Source organism: Aspergillus pseudoviridinutans (assembly GCF_018340605.1).
Source record: "Aspergillus pseudoviridinutans IFM 55266 DNA, scaffold_2, whole genome shotgun sequence".
NCBI classification, from domain to species: domain Eukaryota; kingdom Fungi; phylum Ascomycota; class Eurotiomycetes; order Eurotiales; family Aspergillaceae; genus Aspergillus; species Aspergillus pseudoviridinutans.
The window spans coordinates 1,214,712-1,237,082 of NW_025091282.1; the positions used below are offsets into that span (position 1 = coordinate 1,214,712).

The following is a 22,371-nucleotide window of genomic DNA, read 5'->3' on the forward strand; positions in this document are numbered from 1 at the left end:
CGATCATTCGATGATGAGCATTGGTACGTTGGGCATGTATCTCGATTCGGCCTCACCTTGTGGCATAACAGACAACCTCATAAGCAATAATCTACTTACTTGTACTTCACATTCCATGTCTAACACGTACGTACTAAGGTAGCGGAAGGGTCCCTGCCATCTCCGCAAGCCCAATTTACAGTTCAGTTCGCAATCAGCATCCCCACTGCCGTAGTCCCACACACTCCATACACCCCAGTGGATATCACCATCCACCTATAACAACAGGAAGATAAGCTGCATGTAAGTCTGAAGAACTCTGTTACATCCTTGAAACTACTATACATGACGATCATGACGGAATAGGCGAACCGGGACGTCAGCGAATGTTCATACTGATGTTGAAAGAGGGGTCGAATGGCTGGTAATGCTGAGTATGAGGTAAACGGACAATCTTCGAATTTCTTACAGGGATGAAGAGTTGAGTACGAGTACATAGAGCTATTGACATTGCGATCGTCACTGCTACTGATGCCGTAAGAGTTTCAGACGGCAATATCATGATACCTTAGTGCATCAACAGTATTACAATGGTCTCAATCATAGGATCAATGAATGCATAATGAATATCGACAGTCTATCATTAGTCACTTCACTACTAGTGTACAGGTTCCCATAGTATACAATCCCATCTTCACCCTTTGTACACCAAGGCAATGTTCATCAAACACAAAAACGGAAAACATGCAGACATCATAAGCGTGACACTCGTACATAAATGTCCATATAGTACACATGAAACGCGCGGAAATCATGGCGCATGCTGAAAGAAACACAAGCCCAAGTCATATCCATGCTGATAAAATCAAGCGGCAATCTCAATTTGCGAGGAATAATTCAACCAAACAGAATGTCCATTCATGCAACCCATTTTCACACCCAGGGAGTAAAAAGAAAAGACCACGCAATGCATTAAACGTGCTTGCTGAAACAAAACACTCAGAAAAAGGTAATAAAAAAAAGGAAAAAGAAAAATGATAATCGTAAACCATTGGAAGACGTAACCACAGAATCATCATTGTGTATGTTGCGTATTGTACGTCAATTAAGACGAGGGTTTCATGATGTCATTCTAGCACTTTCTGAGCGCCTTAGGCATCTTTAGCCCGAAACGGAAGTTGTCACCGTCGATCGGCAACTATCAGTGGATCCATCGCCAATCACGATAAGCCTCTGACGTCATAGGCTGAACCCCGTCATCCTGAGTCACGGAGACGTCGATGCAGGAGCGGAAACGGGGGATCATCCTATTCGTCGCTCCGATGAAGCTCTGAAATGATTTGAGACAATCATCGGATAGAAACTTCGAGAGGTGAAGCAATTTGGGTGTGCATCAGCGCACACGCGCCCAAAACGCTCCGCTAGCTTTTCATTCACGGCCCCTGCGCCGCTGCTTACCGGGCCAATCGACTTCAGGATGAACCACCCGCATGTGCCGGGTCAACGCATCATTGCGCGAGAAGGTCTTCTCCTCCGTGCACAGATGACATCGAACCTTCTGCTTACGGGCGTTGTGAATCGTGTCCTCGTGCCGCGTAAGATCATACGGTCGCGAGAAGACAGAATTGCAGGGTTTCCCAGTGGAAGGGTTGATCCGCTCACATTTGTGGGGGCCAGCCTGGGAGTTCCGTGCCGAGTGATCGCGGCTAACGAGATGACCGCCAGGGGTAGTTTGGCGGTGAGCCTCTCGCTTGTGCTTCTGGAGCTTAGCCGGCGTCTCAAAGCGTAGAGTGCAGCCGTGATAGGTGCAGGTGTAGGTGCCACCATCTGTAGATGTATTGTCTGGCCGAGTAATCTCTTGTTTAATTGGTAGGATGTTCATGTTGGATTGAGGCGAAGTCATATCATTTTGAATGACCTCGCTTCCATTAGACTCAAGGTGCGGAAGAGAGGCGGGAAACTCGGGTGTATGGTGAAGCAAATTGTTCTGCTGCTGCTGGTGCTGCGGCTGGCGGTGGTTCTGCTGTTGCTGGACAAAGGGATACTGTTGAGACAGAGAGTTGGTCTGTGTGTTGAACTGACCAGGAAACGAATCCATCGATGGAAAGTTTTGTGCCTGTCGCAACGAAGAGCTGCTCTCACGTCGCAAGCCCAACGCATCGCTGAGATTGAAATCAGGCTGAGTCGAAGGGAACAATGGCGGCATGCTAGCATCTTCAGTCTCATGGAAGTCTAGGACCGCATCCTTGGGAGACATGGTCTTGGGCTCCGTCTGAGACTGGCCCAGATTCATGGTACCTTGAGGCATAGGCACGCTGGTCGCCAGTTGAGCAACGTTGCCGAACTCAGCCGCCATTGGTGAGTTCTGTCGGAAGGGCGAACGATCACGGTTCAGATTGACTGCAGGAGACTGAGACCGTGCAGATAGGTGACCCTGATTGGCAGCTTGCAGACGATCTGCAAAGACGCTGCGGTAATGCTGGTTGCCGGAGGGTTGCTTTGGGACCTGTGGTGCTGGCATGATGGCAGGGTTGTATAGCTCATCTTGGTAAATGTCTGAGATTGTGCGATTGAGCTTGGGAATGCCGATGGTCATATTGGAACCAGTGTGGTTTCCGTAGTCTGAAAGCGCATCGGCATGTAAGTATTCATCCATCCACCGGTCTACATCKGGATATCGGTTCTCACCATTAGCCATCGCCTTCGATGCATCGTCGATCTCGTCAAAGCTTGTCTGTGGGGTCACCGGCGAGTTGTGACTCACGGTCGAAACGGAGGGAGCCAGTGAGTAGTCACTTGATTGGTTTTGTGATTGTTGCTGCTGGTTGTTTTGCTGCTGCTGCTGCTCCATCACAGCCCGTCTCATAGCCGCTTCTGCCTCGGCCTGACTAGCATCATGTGCGGATGGATTGTAGTTCTGAAAAGGTGTGGCGAGGAAAGAGTTCTGCACAGGCGTCTGGACAGGTGTAGGCAGAGGCTTTGACAGGCTACCGTTGTTGGACCGTTGCACGCTTCCTGCTGGGGCAGATTTGCTGGAGGCAGGAGAGGTCTGTAGCTGCGAGTCTTGATATGAGGACCGGGAGAGACCGTTTGAAATGCGAGCTGGACTCAAGAGCTGCAGGTTGCCTTCCCAACCGTGGTTGTTTGCGACAGTATGTTGCGCCAACATGGGGTTGCTGTTATGGTGGTTGCTGTAGAAATATGGGGGTTGGTATTGTGTCAGGTATGGGTTGGAAGTTGGAGGCGAGGTCGAATGCTGAATATGAATCGAAGGGTTGTACGATGAAGCAGGTGTCATCGAAGGAGCTTCGAAGGAACTGCCGTCGGCGACGGCAGGCGAGTATTGCGCGACTGCCGTCGCGGGAAGGTGGGAAAAGGTAGAGGCGGGAGAGGAGGAAGGTGACGAGGGAGCGGAAGAGGGCGGAGAGACAAATTCGAAGTTAGGTTGATACTGAAAGGGAGACTGCAGTCGAGGCTGTTGTTGGTAGAAACACTGCAGTGAAGGGTCTTGCTGAGAGAAGTCTGGGATGAACTGATCGTCTTGTATGCAAACGGGGTCCTGCTGGTGGACAAAAGGTGCAGATGCTGGTTCAGTGATGAGACCCTTACGTACAGAAGGGTACATAAGCATAATGGTCTCTTGGAAAATTTGGGACGGTAGACTTGGATGATGGACACCGAGTGGAGGGAATTTGCGAAGAGGATTTGCCACCGGGGGCAGGAGAGTTTAAATAATAGGTTGGCACCAACGGCCCCAAGAAGTCCCGACGGGCTCAGATCCGATTACCTCGTTCGTGGTGCGACCGACAGAACGGTTCGAGCGGAAGTTAAGTTGAGCACGAGACGTGGTACGGAGTTGACGAAGCAGAGATGATATCGAAGAGTCTGGAAGCGGCGGGCAGACCAGAGTCTCAACTGGAGGGTTCAAGATGTGAGGACTGGAAGTTTGAGCGAGCTACTTGATTAGTTATCTGTATAAAGTTTGAACCGAAGGTGATTATGATGTGATGACAATTGCTTGTGTGTGTATGGTGAAAAGAGACCAGGTATGAAGCGTAGTATAGTAGCAATAGGGATCACTTACTAGGAAGAGGAGGAGGTAGGAGATGGGAACTCCAGACAGGAGTTAATAAAAGATTGATAACAAGGGATATGATGTGAGAATGACTCGAGAGGTCCAAGATCGGATTCCTAATGTACAAGGTATCTGGAGGTCGAAGCAGGATCATTGTATGGACAGGAGGGGACAAGGGACTCATTTATGATCATGATAATGATGCAATAAATCCCCAAAGGGCTAGCGTCGTCGTACAATTCACAGCAAACTAACTAACTTAGCGTCAGAGTCAGTTTCTGTCATGTTTTACGGGCTCGCCCGAAGGAGTTATGACAACGGTCAATCCTTGACTCAGGATTACAAATAATACCTTGGGAAAAATACCATAATTACCAATACGTACTGCCTGAAGGTTTGATTGATCGATCTGATTTTGTCTGGGGGTGTTTAGCGCCCATCCACCTGGCCCCACCTCCCACCGAGACTCGAAAAATGATGAACCCACCATTATGGAGTCGGGTATCTACCAAGCCACAATTCCTGCAGCTAAAGATGGATGTGTTGTCCTCGACCAGGTACCACTGAGTAGAGTCTACGTAGCGTAGACAGGTCATTCAGCACTGGCATTTTACCATCTATCCCCTTGCAGTAACCGAGCCACACTCCTGTCGGGAGTAAGTTTGAAGGGCAGTCATGCCTGAAGGGCCCAATTAGTCGGACAAACCCGAGATATGTGCCGATTCAACAGGTATCTAGTTCTTGATGTTTCTTTGTTCTTCTTTCTCCTCAGAATACAGATATTCAAAATGAAAATAAATCTTATCCATTTGTCATCATTTTATGACTCTCGTACCGAGGACTCACCGGGGAACACAATTATTATGAGAATCAATGACTCAGATGGTCGCTAGCCTATGCCAGCACTCTTATGACTCCCATATACACCATTTGGTCGGAACAAGTACTCTGTAATATTATAAAATGATATCTAAGCTATTAGTAAAACCGCACATCCTAAACAAACAAACTAGTACGGTGGGATGAGGCCGACGATCGTGCCATTTCTGAGCCTAAGGCTACCAATGACAAGTTGCAGTGGCTTAGCCATGCATTCCTGTCCACGCAGGCGTTGAAGATCCCGATCTCGTGTTGGTATCAACGCAGGGCCCTGACAATATGCACAAACGGTAGGACCGTGTAAATCGACTAATCAGGACCATTTGGCTGACATATCCTTAGGAACGGGCAAGGAGAAAGTTCTCAAGTAAGGCATGCTTGATTTGTTCATAGCTCCGCGGGCTGATAAGCCGACCAAGCATATGCCACATTTGCGCCACAGACATGTGGCTAGTGTCAAAAGGTATGAATGCACATTATTCATGATTATTAATGTTGCCGTGTACGGACTTCGCCGAGCTACCGACATTCGACCGAGAGAATCGTCTGGCAACTATTAAGCACTATCTAGTGCATTCCATGTTCGGTTGCAGCAATTATCACCACATGATCAAAAACAATAAAGCGATATCCCTGCTTGCTGGACTGTGCAAGTGTGCAGAAACAAGCGCTCGAGAAGCGGAGAAGACTCGGAGATACCTGCTCAGCAGCTCCACCATCCCGGCTCTCGGCATCCCCTACTGGACAGCAGACTTTCTGGGGTTGTTGAGGTATACATAACTACTCGGCCGGCCGAGTTCGCGACACATGAGCATTTACAAATGCATTTATCAGTTGTAGAAAAAGATGATTTTCAAGCTAATGCTCTGTATGTGAGGCTCAGCACTGGAATCTGTCAGCTGATTGTTTCTCTCCCATGGTACTACGGACTATTGAGTACTAGTCACGTTGTGTGGAGGTCATCTGACCTAAATCATGATCTTGTTGAATATCACCACTATCTAGGCATCGAAGACGATGTAAGAGTCATACCATGAACAAGAGAGTCTAGCCATAGCTTTCTGTCGATTCGTTATTATTCATTAATTTGCAAAGTCGAATAATTTCCTGGATTATCACATGCAAATTCTCGGTCGACTTTGTTGAGCAGATATTAGACAGCTGTTAGCGAATACCAGCAGATCAGGATGCGAGTAAGTACCTAAATGCGGAATAGAGTAGCGGCCTATAAAAACACCGCGTACTCTAGCCCATTTGCTATAAAAAAGACAACTGTCCGGTATACAATGGTAGCCAACCGCAATCCTCCGGTGACAGACACAAGACACATTGCTCCCCGCTCACCGCTTGAATGACAGCTGAAGCCGTGGCAACTTCAACTGAAGCACATAAGATCAGAATCTGGCTGCCTGTGTCTCACTCTACTCGACATGCATGCTCATGACCAACGGATTCGCGTACGCGGCTCATCTTCCCTTCAACCGGGGACTGGCCGCGCATGACTGGCACGAGTGCGGTTGTTGGCTCGTCAGATACCCAGACTAGATAGTGGACACTCTTGCCCTCATGCCCTGTAACCGTTCGGAATCGACTCCTAAAGGTCAACATCGCATCTAGGTCTGACCAGTGTCTCGGATCTTGTTACACCTGCAGTTTTGCACTTGCACCTGGATCGTTGACTCGTTCGGCGTTGGCCGGACTGGACCCCGGCGGGTCTTGTTCTCACGCAGTGGGTATCTGCCTTCATTCCATATGTCTAGGCATCCCCGATTATGAACCTGCGATTGGTGGTTGGCAAGTCAAGAGTCTCAGCTGGATATCTCTCTCTGACTTATCTGCAATGATTATCTCTAGCTGGGAGGTGAAATCCGGGGTACGCATGTGACTTGTCTGACTCGTTTCAATGTTTCCCTGACGGCTTAGGGGGTGATCTAGCAGACATTCACCTACAGTACTGCCACTCCGTTAGTGATTTGTGATATTACCGAGAATATGATTACTGTTCACCCATCCATCCGAGCTGAAGTAAAAAGATTTTTACTGATGGTGCCAACTAACAAGGATTAGATCGATTTACCCGATAGTCAGCACCTTAAACCACATGGAATTTTCCCCCTCGAACCTCAGCCAGGTCAGCAATGTGCATATGCAGCGAAGGAAAAAGTTTTTCCCCCCCCTTCTGTTGCTGCAGGTTTCTTTGCAGATGGGAGGGATTGCGGACATGATTCGCTGACATGCAGGTGTCCAAGCACAGCCACATCCGTCGGTGGTGAGGGATCTTCGGTTTTGGTGGGGCTGTTGGGACCCATCAGCAAGGGAGCTGGAGCTGCTGCTGGTAAGGAACAGCGGTAATACGAATATGGTAACAAAACCGAAGGAGCCCTGTGTATTGTGCATGACAATACAGCCTACCACACCTCTCACAGGGCTACATTACTCCGTGCATCCCTCCATTCCTCTCTTGGGCCGGAAAATCTTAGCCGGAGGATTCGACGGTTCCCCCGTAGCGTCGAAGGAATTTTTCTATCGGCCTTCTAGAAGCCCCGTCTAAATTTGGGCATGCATGAGTAGCGTCAATGCGTCCATTCCTGTTGGACTCACTCGTTCTTGAAAAACTTTTTCATGCAGTTTAAGTTGCGATTTGCACGAGTTAGATTTGGACTAGAGATGCCAAGGTGAAAAATTTTCTGGCATGGCTGCTCGTCTAGATGGACGTTAGTGATAAGGTGGTTGCACTTGTGCATGCTCTATATTCAGGACTGCATTGGCCTGGATGACTGAGTACAGAGTACTCCGCGTATCTCGGTGATATCGGCCGGTGAAAATTCTTCATGCTATGATTAGGAATAGGATAAAACATATTATTAATAATGGTTGTCTGATATGATTTTGACAAATATTCGATAGATTGAGCTTACCATGTCTCCGATAGCCGAATGTCCCTTGAACCGTGTCAATGTCACCGTATCCGTACTCCATACCGCTAGATAGACTATTAATACTACTATCACTATCTATGAAGATAACGATAAGTAACTAACCAACTAACCAACTAACCAAGCTAACCAAACGACAAGTACACAGGGTCAGTTGGGCCCTCGGCCCGGTAGATCCTTCACAGCCTGTCGGTAACACGGCACCGTGGTTCGCGCCCCGAGGAATAACCCAGCATCTTCATTTTCATCCCACCTGCTTGCTAATCTGAATCCCAATCTGACTCTGAATACGAAATGCCGCGAATTGCCGGACAGGAGCCTAATATTTACACTTTTCAATTCAAGGAGGAATTCGGATTTAATTTCTTTTCGTCCGGAGATCCGAGCGCAGCATAATAGATAGCAATAGCAACTAGCAATTTCTAGTATGTACCAGCCTACGAGGATTTCGAATCATGATATCCAGATCATGATATCCAAGTCCTACGGAGTACGGAGTACCAACATCAAGTGCAAGCGAGAGCGCGTGACATGGTACATGGCTGGTCACATGGTCTCTCAACTCACCATGATCCTCGTTATATCGACTAGATCACACCATTTTTCCTAACCTGAATCAAGTGACTTAGGTATCTACTATTGAGTAAAAGAATCAAGGTGCATACACATACTGGTAAATGGAAAAGTTGACATGGTCTGGACTGTCAGTAATCCACCCGTCTTGGCCCGACCGGGTCTCGACCCACGTTCAGACAGTTCGGTTAGATTCGAGATCTGATCAGCCAGACTTGAATTTAACACTAAGCATGCATGTGCATTATCAGGGCTTTTTATAGAATGTTTTCCACCGGCCGGAGCCTAGGATAGCGTTCTGAGTTGATTTCCTGGATATTCGAGACTTATGAGACATGAGACACACGAGTATGCGTGTGCAGATGGACAGTTTGCGAGGTCGATGGCCGGGTGGGACTGTTCTAATATTAGAGTATTTTTCGGGAATAGGGAGGGTCTGAGCCTCCATCGACAGGACGGCCACTATCTAGTAGGTATGGCTATCGATAAGTTAGTCTCGACTTCAGTCCTAATCTTGACTTGACAATTAGATAGCCAGATTGTATGACTAGACTATTTGCATTTACACTACGGTGTTGGTCCCCAGGTGTACGCAAGTATAATGCTTAGAATGAATAGAAGATATCAACTGATATGAATCCCGAAACGAACGCTTCGGTCCGCGTCTTATATCACAAGAAACGTGCTTTTCTAGACAATATCCAAGAACAAGAAGGTCTTTTGGCTTCGCTTTCCTCACGTTTTCTCGATCAACCCAGGACAATAGCCTACGAGGATGTTAGCATAGCTGAGCCGAAGAATGAAAGTCATGACATACCCGTGCATGGTCGTAGAGAGGGCGAATACCAGTCCAGTATTGGAACTGTACTCCATTAGTAATGTCCATTTGCACAAGTCAGTCAACATACCTKGTGTACTCCTTGCCCGACCAGGGCTTCCAACCCAGGAATAGTAGTCCACCCAGCATCGACGGCCAGCTGCATCAGCGCCGTCACACGCGGCTTGTAAGCCATCTCCAGTAGCACTCGGGCAGATCCCTCGATCGTCCGGACGGCGTCGGCGTCTGCCTCCTGCGCACGTTCAAACATGTGGCAGAGGATCTCCCGCATACCAGGATCAATGGGCCGGTCGGCGGGGATCGTGCCGATCGCAACATGGGGAACATGCTCCAGCTTCTCGTTGCCCTCGACGATTTGAATGTTGTAGCCGCTGGGGAAGGTCGAGACCATGCTCTCCAGCTTGGCAGGGTTCCGTCCTACAATGTAGATGGGGGAGAAACCCATCTGGTGGAGAGCGTAGATGGCAGCGCGGCATGTGCCTCCGCCACCCACCACAAGAGCACTGGCATTGCCGTCGGCTCCGTAGACGCCCGCATTACGAAGGCACTGGACCATGCCCTGCCAGTCGGTGTTGTGACCGACCAGCCGCTGCGGCTTGCCCTCACCATCGGAAACGGGCACGATGGTGTTCACGGCACCGATAATCTCGGCCTCCGCGGCAATCTCGTCAAGTAGGGGCATAATATCCAGCTTCAGAGGAATCGTCACAGAGGCTCCTCCAAAATCGGGAGCGCGGATGAAGTCCTTGACATCTTCGACATTGGCAGTCTCCAACCGGGTGTACTCATGGGGAAGCCCCATTTCGGCGAAAAGAGTGTTGTGCAGGGCCGGCGAGCGGGACTCGGCAATGGGGCTTCCAAAGAGGGCAAAGCGCTTCTTCTTGATCTCGCCCATCAGTGACAGACCCTTGCGGATATCTGTCGCGGACAGCTGGCCAGGAGCAGCCCTGAACGGGAGAGCAGGATGCGATACGGGCGTCATGAACCCATTCAAGATGCGACTCAGCTGCCCGTTGCCCCCCATGTTGATCGCGATCAGTGGCACGTCGTGAGCCTCTTCGGCCCAGTTCTTGAACTTCCTCAGAGCAGTGTTGTCATCAAGGTTCCTAGCCACACCCACGAGCTTGATCACGTCGCCGTACTCGAGCGCCCGGTTGTAGTACTTCATCCAGGACATGTTCGCCCACGAAAGTTCGCCCTTCGGGTCGTGGTGCGAAGCGATGATCTTCGAGTAACCCTTCATCTCAGTAACCGCGCGCAGCATGTCGTCCGGGAAGGCGATCTCGAGATCCACAAACTCGCAGCCTGACCGGACTGCGAGCCGGTAGAGCTCCATCGCCTCCTCATGAGCATCGTCGGGGAACCGACCACCCTGTCCCTTCGTGCGAATGGTGAAGATCACGGGCAGTGTGATACGACTGCGCAGGTAGGAGATCTGATCAGCAACAAAATCAACGGTCGGAATGCCGTTTGACGAGTCGGGGTCCTCCAGCAGGTCGACACGCAATTCAACAGCATCAGAGCCCACACATGCTTGCTCCAAGATCTGATCCGCACCACGCACGTCAGGCAAGGTCAGCGATACGAAGAACGAATGCTGCTTCTTCTTGATGGTACTGAGGCTGTCCTCTAGTCCTGTGACAAACTTGATGAAACGTGCAAAGTCCTCAGACGCCCGCGGTAGTCCTGCGCTGGCGTGCTGACTGTAGTACTGAATATTGCTGCATTCCTGGAACCATGGCTTGCGGCGCAGCCACACTCCAAGCATATCCTCAACGTAGGCCGGGCGGGTCTTATCGATGTTCAAGAATTCCATCACCTGCTTGATGTCGCGCATGATGAGCAGAACATTCCCTTTCGTTTTGTGCCAATCGATAAGCAGCTTTCTAGCTTCAGGAATCTCTACTACTCCTCCGCCGCATGCGAAAACATGACCCGTCGGGCGCTCCTTCATCGTTCGCTGTAGAAGACTAAGCTCGGCATCTCTGAAACCCTGCCAGCCACGCTGCTTGATGATGTCCGGAATGGTCATGCCTTCTATGCGTTCGAGCTCGTCGTCAAGATCAATGAAGGGCCGCTTGAGCGTAGACGCGACCCAGTGTCCACTTGTGGTCTTTCCAGCACCACGCATACCGATAATGAACACTGACGCACTGGCCTTTTCAGCACGGGTGAGAACCGGAGATTCGGCTTCCTTCAGCTCCTTGCCCTCGAGTTTGACGGCGAATTTCTGGCGCAGAGTATCCCACCAGCCGGGCCATGTCTTACCCACACACTCCTTTTCCAGAATCAGTGTAGGCTTAGGGGCAACGAGCGATAGAACGCTGAAGCTGAACGCGACTCGGTGGTCATCGTAGCAGAAAACCCCGCCGGCCGGCTGCCGAAGGGCGGAACGGTCAATGCCGTCGATCTCAAGTCCGTCGTCGTGCTCCCGACAGACGACACCAAACTTGGCAAGCTCGTCGTGCATGGCCTTGATGCGGTTACATTCTTTGACACGCTGGTTCGCGATACCATAGATGCGAGTTGTGTGGTTCGAGTCCTTGCCTCTGGCAATGGCCGCAAGGACGGACGCCCCAAGGAATGCATCTGTCATTGGCTCCATATCGACGTTGGGCAGAGGCCGCAAGACACCGTCGGCCGGACCGGTAACGGTGGTCGAGGTGTCGGTCTGTTCCACGGTGCAACCCATGGGTCTTAGAACATCAACGGCGAAACGAGCATCGCCTTGAAGAGACTTGGATCCAATGTTCGGAACAGTGCACGTGGTGCCGGTGACTGCTGCAATCGCCAAGGGGTAGGTGGCGGAACTGGCGTCGCTCTCCACGACGTACTCTGCTGGATTGATGTAACGTCCCTGAGGAATGTGATAGGTATGCTCCTCAGTGGTAGACTTCTTCACGTCAATGCCGAAAGATCTCATCATAGCCGTCGTCATGTCAATGTAAGGCTGCGAGATGGGCTTACCGCCCACCAGTTTCAAAGTCACAGGCTCCTTAGCATAGGGGGCGCACATGAGCAGGGAGGACACATATTGAGACGACACTTTCGCGGCGAGGTTGATTTGGCCACCAGTGAACCCGCCTGAGGCGGCGATCTTGAGCGGCAGACTGCCCTTGCTCTCGACGTACTCAATCTGCGCACCATTTGCGGTCAGGGCATCCACCAAGTCGCCAATAGGTCTCTGCTTCATGCGGTTGTTGCCCGTGAGAACGCTTGAATCGACGCTGCTGGCAGTAGCAAGGGTTGCGACAGTGGTCAAGAAACGGGAGGCTGTGCCCGCGTTGCCCAGGTAGAGCGGAGAAGGGTGGGCTTGAAGAGCACCTCCTTTGCCATTGACAACAAGGACTTCGCCTTCCTCTTCCCAGGAGAAGGTGGCTGCGCCAAGGCGCTCCAAGGCGTTCAGCATGACTTCCGTATCGTCGGAATGCAGTAGGTTCTTGATACGGACAGTGCCCGAACCGAGAGCGGCGAGTACTAGAGCTCGGTTGGAGATACTCTTCGAACCCGGAGGCGCACAAACTACCTCCGAGGCCGGTGATACGCCAGGGTACACTTCAATACTGGGGGCAAGGACGACGCCAATATCCTCATTCGGCACAACGCTAGCTCGTGGTTCGTATGTGCGACCGATGGCCGACAGGAGAACGATTTTCTTCTTGGGACCGTCGTTCTTCTTGTCCAAGGCCATGTTAAAAAGAATCTGGTCAACGGAGCAGTGCTTACCGGCGGTCAGCTTGCGAATCCGCGAGTCCTTCAAAGACGTAGGCAAGCCGTAAGCGGCAATACACTTGACAATTCGGGCCACAGCAACGCCCTTCAAGATACCAAGGTGTCTGGCCAGCTCCGCTTCCTTGACCATACCAATGGCAACGCACTCTCCGTGAAGGATTTGAGGAGTCAGAATAGCCTCAATAGCATGACCGATTGAGTGACCCCAGTTCAGAAGGTTGCGCAGTCCTCCTTCACGCTCGTCGGCCGAAACGACAAAGGCCTTGTGACGCGCCGACGCCAGAATTCTCGCCTTCAGAATCTCCTCGATTCCCTCGAATCGCCGCTGACCAGGCTTAACCTCGCGGCGAACAGCGCTCAAAATAGTTTCGGCATTGTCTTCGAGAGCGGTGAATTCTTCTTCGCTGGAGATGGCGGCTGTCTTGATAACCTCAGCCATACCGTTGATGAACTCCCTGACGGGTAGAGTTTCCAAAAATTCCAGGTCAATGTAGATCCTCGACGGTTGCCAAATCGCGCCAATCAAGTTCTTCCCCAAGGGGGTATCAATAGCCGTCTTTCCACCGATCGAGGAGTCCACCATGGCCAGGAGCGTAGTAGGAACCTGCACAAAGCGAACACCGCGCATATAAGTCGCAGCGACGAAACCTGTCAAGTCTCCAATGACCCCTCCACCCAGCGCAATAACCACAGTATCTCGGCCGCATGGCGGGCTCTGACTCAACATCCAATCCTCGATATCTGCTTTTGTCTGTCTCGACTTGGAAACTTCTCCTGGAGGAGCATTGTAGATCAACAGGCGGGGAGAGGGAGAGACCGAGGCGGCGGCCTCTTCGAAGGACTTCTGGAAGCCAGGGGTGTAGATCGACCCGATATTTGTGTCGGTGATCAGGACGTAGGTTGTAGAGGGACAGCCGCTAATCAGGTCTTTGGCGACATAATTGCGCCAGAGACCGAAGTCAGCGACTATACTCTCCTGGCCCAGGATGCTGATTTTCGTGGGTCCGGTCATGGTAGAGGGGAGGGAGGGATAGCAACACGGATCGAATTCGACGCTTTCTGGGACAATTCGACCTTCGTCTTTTATTGCATTCTGTGCCCAGTCGCAAGCCGCCCTTACGTTTGTTCCAGTGGGACCAATACTAACTACTGGAGTGAGGTGAAGAGGCCAAGAGTCAGCTGGAGAAACGCAATCGGCGAAATTTTGAGCGGGGCAATGGGATACTTGGAGCTTCGCCGGGTACTCAAGCGAAGAGCAAAGCAGCAAAGGAGGCGACCGAAGAGAATGGACCCAGTATCAAACCAATTGATCAGAGTATTGATGATCGGAAAAAACCAGGATCTCAACGGAGTGCTGACTTGTGGAAGTCAAAGTGAGAAATCCCCAGATTGACTCACCGTTCCCGCTCCGATGTCGCGGCGGTAAGGGCTTCTTCGGTGTACTTCACGGCAAGGTAGTTAAGAATTTGAACCACCATGACTTGACTGCGAGATTATGCTATTATTTATACTCATACTTATAATTAATTCACAAGGACGCAGTGAGATAAGAGGCGTGCAAAAATGACAGGTTTCCAATTGCTGCCAAAAGTATTTTTTAATGTATTGATACTAAGTAATTTCTTTCCCATTCCGCCAGCTGAACTCCGTGTCCCAGTTGTGTGTTGCAGCCAAATCCGCGGTCACCGAAAGGTACCTCATCGGATAAGGTAGTCGTGAGACTCATAGACGTAGAAAAGCCACCGAATCAGATCTCAGTAACGACCGTATCCACCTGAGTTTCTGGAGGAGTATTGGTCTTGGTTATACTGGCGCTGATCGCGATAACCGCCTCCACGAGAGTTACCTCCACGCTGGTATCCTCCGCCGCCTCTGTATCCTCCGCTACCACCGTGGTCGGAGGACCTGCCATTATATTGATTGGACTGGTTGTAATATGACGACTGATTATAGTATCCTTGCTGGCTCTGACCATAATGGTCGCCCTGGCCATGAGTGCCTTGGTACTGACCGGGTCCTTGCCCGTATGGAGGTCGATGATGCGAACCAGACATTCCTCCATGTGGAGGAGGGGGAGGGCCTCTGGAGAAGCCAGTGGACCCAGGAACTGGTGGGACCCAGCCCGAAGGCATCATAGGACCGCCACCAACATTACCAGGAACGGGCGGTACGAAACCAGGGTCGAGATGCGCAGCGAAAGGATTAGGCCTGTCGCTTGCATAGTTGATACGTCCGCCTCTATGCCCGCCGCGCAAAGGGGCACCGCCGTACGATCTTCCGGAGTTCTGAGCCTTGTGCTTGACTGCTTGGATATCTGCGTTATCCAATGCCGGAGGGTTGAATTTGACTCCTCGAAGAAGCATGGACTTGTGAACGTGGATTGACTTTGGGATTTCATAGTTTACACTAGGGTAAAAATCTCGACGTTAGTCAGGTGTAAAAAGAGATGAGACAACGGAAGTGAGACTCACGTCAAGGACCGATCATCCTCCAAACTCGGCATGCCAAATTCCTCGAGTGACGATGACAGCGAGCTATGAGGAATATAGGCCTCATTACGCTCGACCTTGCCCGCCAAACCGTCACTTATACGCATGTTCAACTTGTACTTCTGGACGCCCTGCTTCTTCGAATAAAAATTGGCCACCAGGTCTTGATACAATGGATGAGCTTCGGAAAGCAACAACACCTCTTGTCCCACGCTGTTGCGGAGCTTTTCGTCTTCAGTGAGAAGTGGGTATTTCTTTTCCATGGCGGCGAGAAGCCGCTTCTCATCAATGAAGGGCAGTAGAATGACGCCCTGCCAAGCGAACTTCTTGCCGTTCAAATCCACAGCAAAATCCTCCGGATAGAAATCAATGATCTCACTCTCTGGATTGCTCATAAGGTCGTGGAAAACTTCAGGAATAGCGTGATTGGAGGACGCTGGGAGAACTCCCATCAACTGTTCAAATGGTCTGAATGGCACTCCCTTGTCGAAGTTTATCTCCATATCGCCAATGTCCACAAAGTCTGCGGCGAAGGGTGCGTAATGATATGGATAGTACCAAGTCCAGGACGGGCATCCTTGGAAATAATACAGCAGAACCCATGCAAGACCCTCCGCGTATGCCCGCGCAACCTTATGGCGGAACTCCTTGTTCTGGGGGTCGACACCAAACTTCTGCTCGTAATACCGGTCGGCGTATCCTTCCTCCCACAGGCGAACGGTGTCGGGAGGCAGCTCGTCCTCCTTGGCAGCAACAGGCACAGCAGGCGAGTCTCTGCCTGGTGTTCCTGCTTCCGCGTCCTCTTCCACGAGATCGGCCTTTCTCTTGCCAAGGACCGATGGCGAAGTTTGCTCCGTCTGATCCGTCTGATCAGTCTGATCCTGTGAAGGCTCACCGTTGTTTGACGTGGCCTCCTCAGATTTCTCCTCAACATTCTGATCACTTTGAGAGCCCTGCATCAGCTTGCTCTTCAAGACGGCAGCTGCGCTCTTATTTGCCATGTTGGCCCGATAAACAGCTCCGCGATTGACTACCATAGTGTGAGTGAGTTCCCTTGTCTGTCGAGACAATTCTCCTCGACCAGGGGTGATCAGCTCCAGTTGATTCGGCGCCGCTCCATCACCGCCTCGGGGAGTACGGCGACTGACGGGCGAGTCCATGGGGTCGTAAGTGGGGGAGCTTCTTCGTCGCTTCCTGGCTCGTTCTTCGTCACGAGCCTTTGCTTCCTGTTTCCGTCTTTTCTCGTTGGCGAGCTTTCTTTCCTCTGCTTGTCTACGGCGCCGGAAGATGGCATCTTCCTGCTTTGCGAGTCCTTGCAGGATGAGCTGAGCCCGCTTCAAATCGACATGTCCGTCCTCGGTCAGGTACCCGCCCATGACGGGAATGTTATCGCGCCAGATTGCAATCAGAGTATCTATACCATTCTCACGGATGTCTAATGACGGTAGGTGAGGCAGGAAGTCATTTCCTACAAAGAAGCACATGAAGACCCAATCATCCAAAGCCCGTTCGAGGTCAAAGGGGAATGGTTGTTGCGGCACATACAGCTCGGCAGCGAGATACTCTCTGAGGATTGAAACATGGAGCCAGATGAATGGTTTGAGAGAGGAACCTTTTTGCTTTTCATCAAATTCTCCATTCTTCTCCTTCGCCTGACCCCTGCACTCCTCTGCCTTGTGACCTTGTTGACCGCAGAGATTGCAGGTTCGTGCCCGAGACTCCTGGAAGAAGACGTCTTCACGCAATACTCTGAAATGGGGTTCATGGGTAGCGAGACCCAGCATGATCAAATCGGCGTCCTACAAGACATATCGTCAGCGGCATGCATCGGCTAATGCGAAGTGTACAACTCACCAATCCGTAGATAACGTGACGAGTGTTCGGGTCGTGCTCGGGTGCCGCCCTTTGTGATCGGATAAATTCCATGATCTTGTGCTCGCCCTCTCCGGGTACAGTCGCATCCGAGATAATGATTTTAAGCTATAGTAGTTAGCATGCATTTGCATTAGACCCGCCGAAATATCGTACCTTCTCCCAAGCTGGGTCGGTATTCAACTTGTAAGCAATCCAGTAGCGAAGAGATGCAGCGAGAATGTCCATGAACGGCGTTCCTGGAGTAATGACATTGCTATCCCATGTTTTCTTCACAACCTCTTCCTGTATCTCTTCGTCCATTTTGTTGCCGTTCTGCTTAGCGAGCATTTTGCGAAACTCCTCCTTCTTTTCATCCGCCTCTTTCGCCTCTTGGGCCGATCGGAATCGACGTGCTCGTTGCTGGTTCATCTTGGCTCGCGGCGCGACACCATCTGTAGGAGTGACAGACGTTAGTAGAAAATCAAAGAGAATCAGAACGGCCTGGTCACATACCAACAGCGATCATCAGAAGCTTCCTCGGACGGACCATGTTCACGACGCGGTCAGTGTACTTGAAGATTTCCACCATCATCTCCTGCTCATTCGCCGGTGGCGGCTTGCCCTCAGGATGGGTACATGGATGGACGATACCATTCATGTCCAAGTAGAGGTTATCCATCTCCTCTCCATTGGGGTTTGGTTTAGTAGTGTCAACGGGAACTTCTTCGCCGTTGACTTCATAGGGCAACTCTTCAATGACCGAGGAGATGATCTTGGGGTATTTGTTGGAGAGCCATCGAAACAATGCCGGAACACCCATGGTGGCGAGAGTAAATTATGGCTATGAATGAGATCAAATGTAAATTTATGAAGTAGAAAGGATCAGATTAATGAGTCCCTGATCCGCTCCATCAGCTTCTTGACACTAGCCTCTCCTTGTTGCAGATCAGTAACGACCGGGACAATATGTAGCTTTATCCTCGTTTAAAGACGTCGCATTCAAGATCAGGCGTCCAACATCTGATACTAGTACAGTATGCGAAGACAAGCTCCTAGCAAATCGTGCGTCAGTGAAAGGATGGTTGTCTGAAAGTCTCTGCGATAAGATGAAGGCGGGATTTCGGCGCTTTTCTTGTCGCGGTTCCGGAGTTTAGCGGCCCCTTGGCATTGATTGTTCGAGCCACTAGACAGCTGTTATCCCAGAATAACATCAGTATTGCGGTGATGACAACCCACTTGAAATTGTGAATCTTATTTTGTCGGACTATTCAATGCCTAAATATTGCTACGCCCTCGGCCGGCGGTAACCATGATATTACGATCAATTCATTGCGATGTTCCGAATCCTCGAATCACAGGCGCCGGCCAAACAAACGGCAACGGACACAATCAACACCCTGAGCAGTAGACTCCAAAGTGCGACTTTACTGGAGGATCGACGCGCGGCCATACAGGGACTAAGGAGCTTCTCAAAGCTTTATCCAGCCTCTGTTGCATCTGGAGCGCTACGACCATTGATCAACAGCCTAAGAAATGACCGAGAAGATGTGGACACGATCAAGGTGGTCTTGGAGACCTTGTTGATGTTATTCTCCCCAGATGAGAGCAGTGTGCGTTGATTGTCTTCGTCCGTTGATAGAACTTGCTGATAGATAGCTCTCACAGCCCGAAGCGTCTGATGAGATAGCTCTGTGGCTTGCGGATGAGTTCACTCAGGTATTTACCGGCGAAGGTACGAAGGTTATATGTAGCTAATGAGGCGAAAGCGACAAGACAATATCACCGCACTTCTCGATCTTCTCGATACGCGGGACTTCTACTCTCGCCTGTATTCGCTGCAGTTGATGTTCCAGATCTCAAGTGCCCGGCCAGAAAGAACACAGGAATGTATACTAACTGCGCCGCTGGGTATCCCCAGGCTTGTTGGTGCTCTGGGCGATAGCAGGGAACCAATACGTAATGGTAAGCTACACCGAAATTGGACTTTCTCTAATGCTCGAATGATTGACTGTGCTTTCGCTTTTTACAGAAGCACTACTTTTACTCATTGCCTTGACCCCTGCCTCGGAAGAATTTCAGAAACTCGTGGCCTTCGAAAATGCCTTTGACCTCGTATTGTCCCTCATCGAGAATGAAGGTGGTTTGACGCATGGATTAGAGGTCGTGGAGGATTGTCTATCTTTGCTGGCCAATCTTCTACGCCTCAATATATCAAACCAGTCATACTTCCGAGAGACCGGCTGCGTGAAGAGATTGGCAAAACTCCTAGCCGATGTCAACAAAGACGAGGATCCAACTGAGGACGTTCCCCAATGGACGCATGCTCAGCGCGATAAGAATATCTGGGGCTTACTAGTTATCGTCCAGCTGTTCCTCGTTAAGGGCGGGATCAACACTCCCGCCAATCAGATGGCTTTCTGGAACAATGGTGTGATGGAGCAAATATTGAGCGCGGCCTTCGGCCAGAGATTCAATGTCAACGTGACATCCAAGGTTAGTGCCTTTGAGGTCTCAATACGACTCATCGATTGACCTATCTAGGCGTTGGCTACATGCGCCGATTTGATCCGCGGAAATTCGTCCCTGCAGGAGAGATTCGGGGACATTGAGGTCTTCTGGGGCCGACAGCCTAGCCAAGACGGCGTTGTCAATGGGGATAAAGTCGCCAACGGTGTTCAGCGCGTCAACGTCATCGAAGCATTGCTTAAACTGAGTCTTGAACCCGCCCCAATACAGGTACTTGATGCCCGGCTGGCCGCAAGCGAGTGCATCAAGGCATTCTTTGCGAATCATCCGGGAATTCGCGTTCACGTGTTGCGGAGAGCGATTGATGGACATCTCAGCGGGCAGGATCTAATCCCGAATATCATGACTGTTCTGCTCGTCCCGCCGGATGCTCGAGGAAATTCCGATCCTTATCAGGTGTGGATTGCATCTGTCTTAATGTTCCACTTGCTGTTTGATAATGCCGAGGCAAAAGCGACAGCCATGCAAGTGACTGAGGGCGACGCTGAGAGCGGTGAAGAAGTAATCACCTGCATCCAAACAGTTCTGGGAAACCTAATCACAGGAATGAAAAGGGGCGACGACGAGAGAATCACGGTAGGCTATTTGATGTTGCTGTGCGGGTGGCTCTTCGAAGAGCCAGATGCTGTCAATGACTTTCTTGGAGAGGGCAGCAGCGTTCAAAGCTTATTGCAAGAAACTAAGCATCGGGGTGTCTCCAACGTAATCGTGCCCGGCCTGACCACGATCTTACTCGGAATCATCTACGAGTTTTCCACGAAGGACTCGCCTATCCCTCGGGCTACATTGCACAAGTTATTACTTGAGCAGCTAGGCAGAGAGCAGTATATTGACAAGATCACTCGCTTCAGAGAATCGCCCATGGTCCGGGACTTCGAGGTCTTGCCGCAGACGGTGGGAGGACAGTTTGACGCGGGACTACCTGATATTTTCTTTGACAGGACGTTCATTGAATTCCTTAAAGATAACTTCAGCCGGTTGATTCGGGCTATTGATCGCGAACCGGGGCTTGAGATATCAGTCATCACAAATGGCATTCAGCGGGGAGTTTCGCGAGAACTGGTTGATTCGCTCAGGGCTGAGCTCGAAGAACGAAGCCAAGCTGTGCAGAAGCTCGAATCCGACTTAGTCAATTTGCGAAACCAACTTGAGCAAGAGCAGCTCGAACACAGAAAGTCCAAGGACTTGAGCAGCTCTGAGGCTTCCAAAATACGGCAGATTAACGAATCATTGCAACGAAATCATGAACAAGAGTTGGCGAGGTTGGAAGAACAACACAAACATGCCAAGAACGAATTGCTGAAACTGCATGATGATCAACTTCGAGCTATCGACAACCAGCTCAAGGAAACCTCCGCTGAATACGAGAGGAGAAGCCAGAAAGCCAAGAAGTTGCACGATGCCGAAGTCGCTGATCTCCAGAAGAAACTTCAATCGCTAGAATTGGAGCTTACCCGCGTCAGGGAACAAAGTGCAGGCGAAATTAGCACCTTACAATCGACAATTCAAACGTTGAGATCAGAAGCGGACCAAAGCAAAGGACAGCATTGGGCTCAGGTAGCAGACCTTGAAAGCACAATCCAAAGTCTGCGCTCAGAACTAGACGAAAACAAGGCGAAGCATGCCGACCAGGTCTCTAACCTCAGCGACACGATTCAGAGGCTACAGTCTGAACTTGACAAAGCCAAAGACGGACACGAGTCTGAGCTTGTTGACCTTAGAGCGAAGGCTCAGACCTTACAGTCCCAACTTGACACAGCCAAACAGGAACATGAAAATGAACTTAGTGGCCTTAGAGCCAAGGCTCAAACGTTACAGTCAGAACTCGACTCTGGTACGGAAAAGTCCAAGAAAGATCTCCAGGCTGTTGACGACGACTACTCATCTAAGCTCTCAGAGCTGGAAATGCGGGTCAAGCAGGCTGAGAGCAAGGCAGAAAAAGCTGAAGCAGATGCTCTTAGATCTGCTGAAACGGTCAAGGAGGTCCAGGCACAACTTGAAAAGACCAAGGCTGAGGTTGAGGAGAAGGAGGAAGCTCGCAAAGCAGCGCAGTCCGAACTCGAAGATCTCCTGATAGTGTTTGGGGATTTGGAAGCGAAGAGAAATCAAGATAAGGTGAGTCACCAGCTACTTGAAATCGGACCAATCACTAAGTAATCACCTTTCCAGAAACGCCTCAAAGATCTTGGACAAGACGTGTCTGAGGCCGAAGATGATGAAGACGAGGACGAGGCCGAGGAGGAAGAATGAGGTTCGTAGTGTCCATACAGGATGAACTGCGATCCCATGCGAGCTAGCTTTCAACTCATCCTGTAAAAATAACTAGATACCATCCGCCAGCATATATTGCCATTAGGTAGCGATATTCTAGCCTGCCCTTGTGCTGTGTCTCTGTAATAATCATGCTTAAGGGCGGTAGGGCAAGAAGCCTTGGCAGAAAATCGGCTCGCGGGGCGTGAGTCATTGCCGCCCTACATTTATCTTTTTTTA

At 50.5% G+C, this 22,371-nt stretch overlaps 4 protein-coding genes across 4 annotated transcripts; 1 reads left to right on the forward strand and 3 right to left on the reverse strand.

Moving 5' to 3' along the window:
• Positions 1–1,408: 1,408 nt before the first annotated feature.
• On the reverse strand, positions 1,409–3,610 carry Asppvi_002485 (stress-regulated transcription factor RPN4; the record flags this gene model as incomplete). Its single annotated transcript, XM_043298467.1, has 1 exon — positions 1,409–3,610. The coding sequence occupies one exon, from the start codon at positions 3,608–3,610 to the stop codon at positions 1,409–1,411; it is 2,202 nt and encodes a 733-aa protein (XP_043154402.1).
• Positions 3,611–9,191: 5,581 nt separating this feature from the next.
• Positions 9,192–14,490, reverse strand: Asppvi_002486 (pentafunctional protein ARO1; the record flags this gene model as incomplete). Its single annotated transcript, XM_043298468.1, has 4 exons — positions 9,192–9,209; positions 9,260–9,304; positions 9,360–14,154; positions 14,411–14,490. The coding sequence occupies 4 exons, from the start codon at positions 14,488–14,490 to the stop codon at positions 9,192–9,194; spliced, it is 4,938 nt and encodes a 1,645-aa protein (XP_043154403.1).
• A 276-nt stretch (positions 14,491–14,766) lies between these two features.
• On the reverse strand, positions 14,767–18,175 carry rat1 (5'->3' exoribonculease Dhp1; the record flags this gene model as incomplete). The annotated part of the gene is made up of 5 exons (XM_043298469.1): positions 14,767–15,418; positions 15,484–17,300; positions 17,356–17,481; positions 17,530–17,807; positions 17,869–18,175. 5 exons carry the CDS (start codon positions 18,173–18,175, stop codon positions 14,767–14,769), a joined length of 3,180 nt encoding a protein of 1,059 aa, XP_043154404.1.
• A 514-nt stretch (positions 18,176–18,689) lies between these two features.
• Asppvi_002488 (putative intracellular protein transport protein (UsoA)) lies at positions 18,690–22,131 on the forward strand (the record flags this gene model as incomplete). The annotated part of the gene is made up of 6 exons (XM_043298470.1): positions 18,690–18,965; positions 19,021–19,071; positions 19,122–19,317; positions 19,385–19,848; positions 19,897–21,996; positions 22,051–22,131. 6 exons carry the CDS (start codon positions 18,690–18,692, stop codon positions 22,129–22,131), a joined length of 3,168 nt encoding a protein of 1,055 aa, XP_043154405.1.
• Between the last annotated feature and the right edge of the window lie 240 nt (positions 22,132–22,371).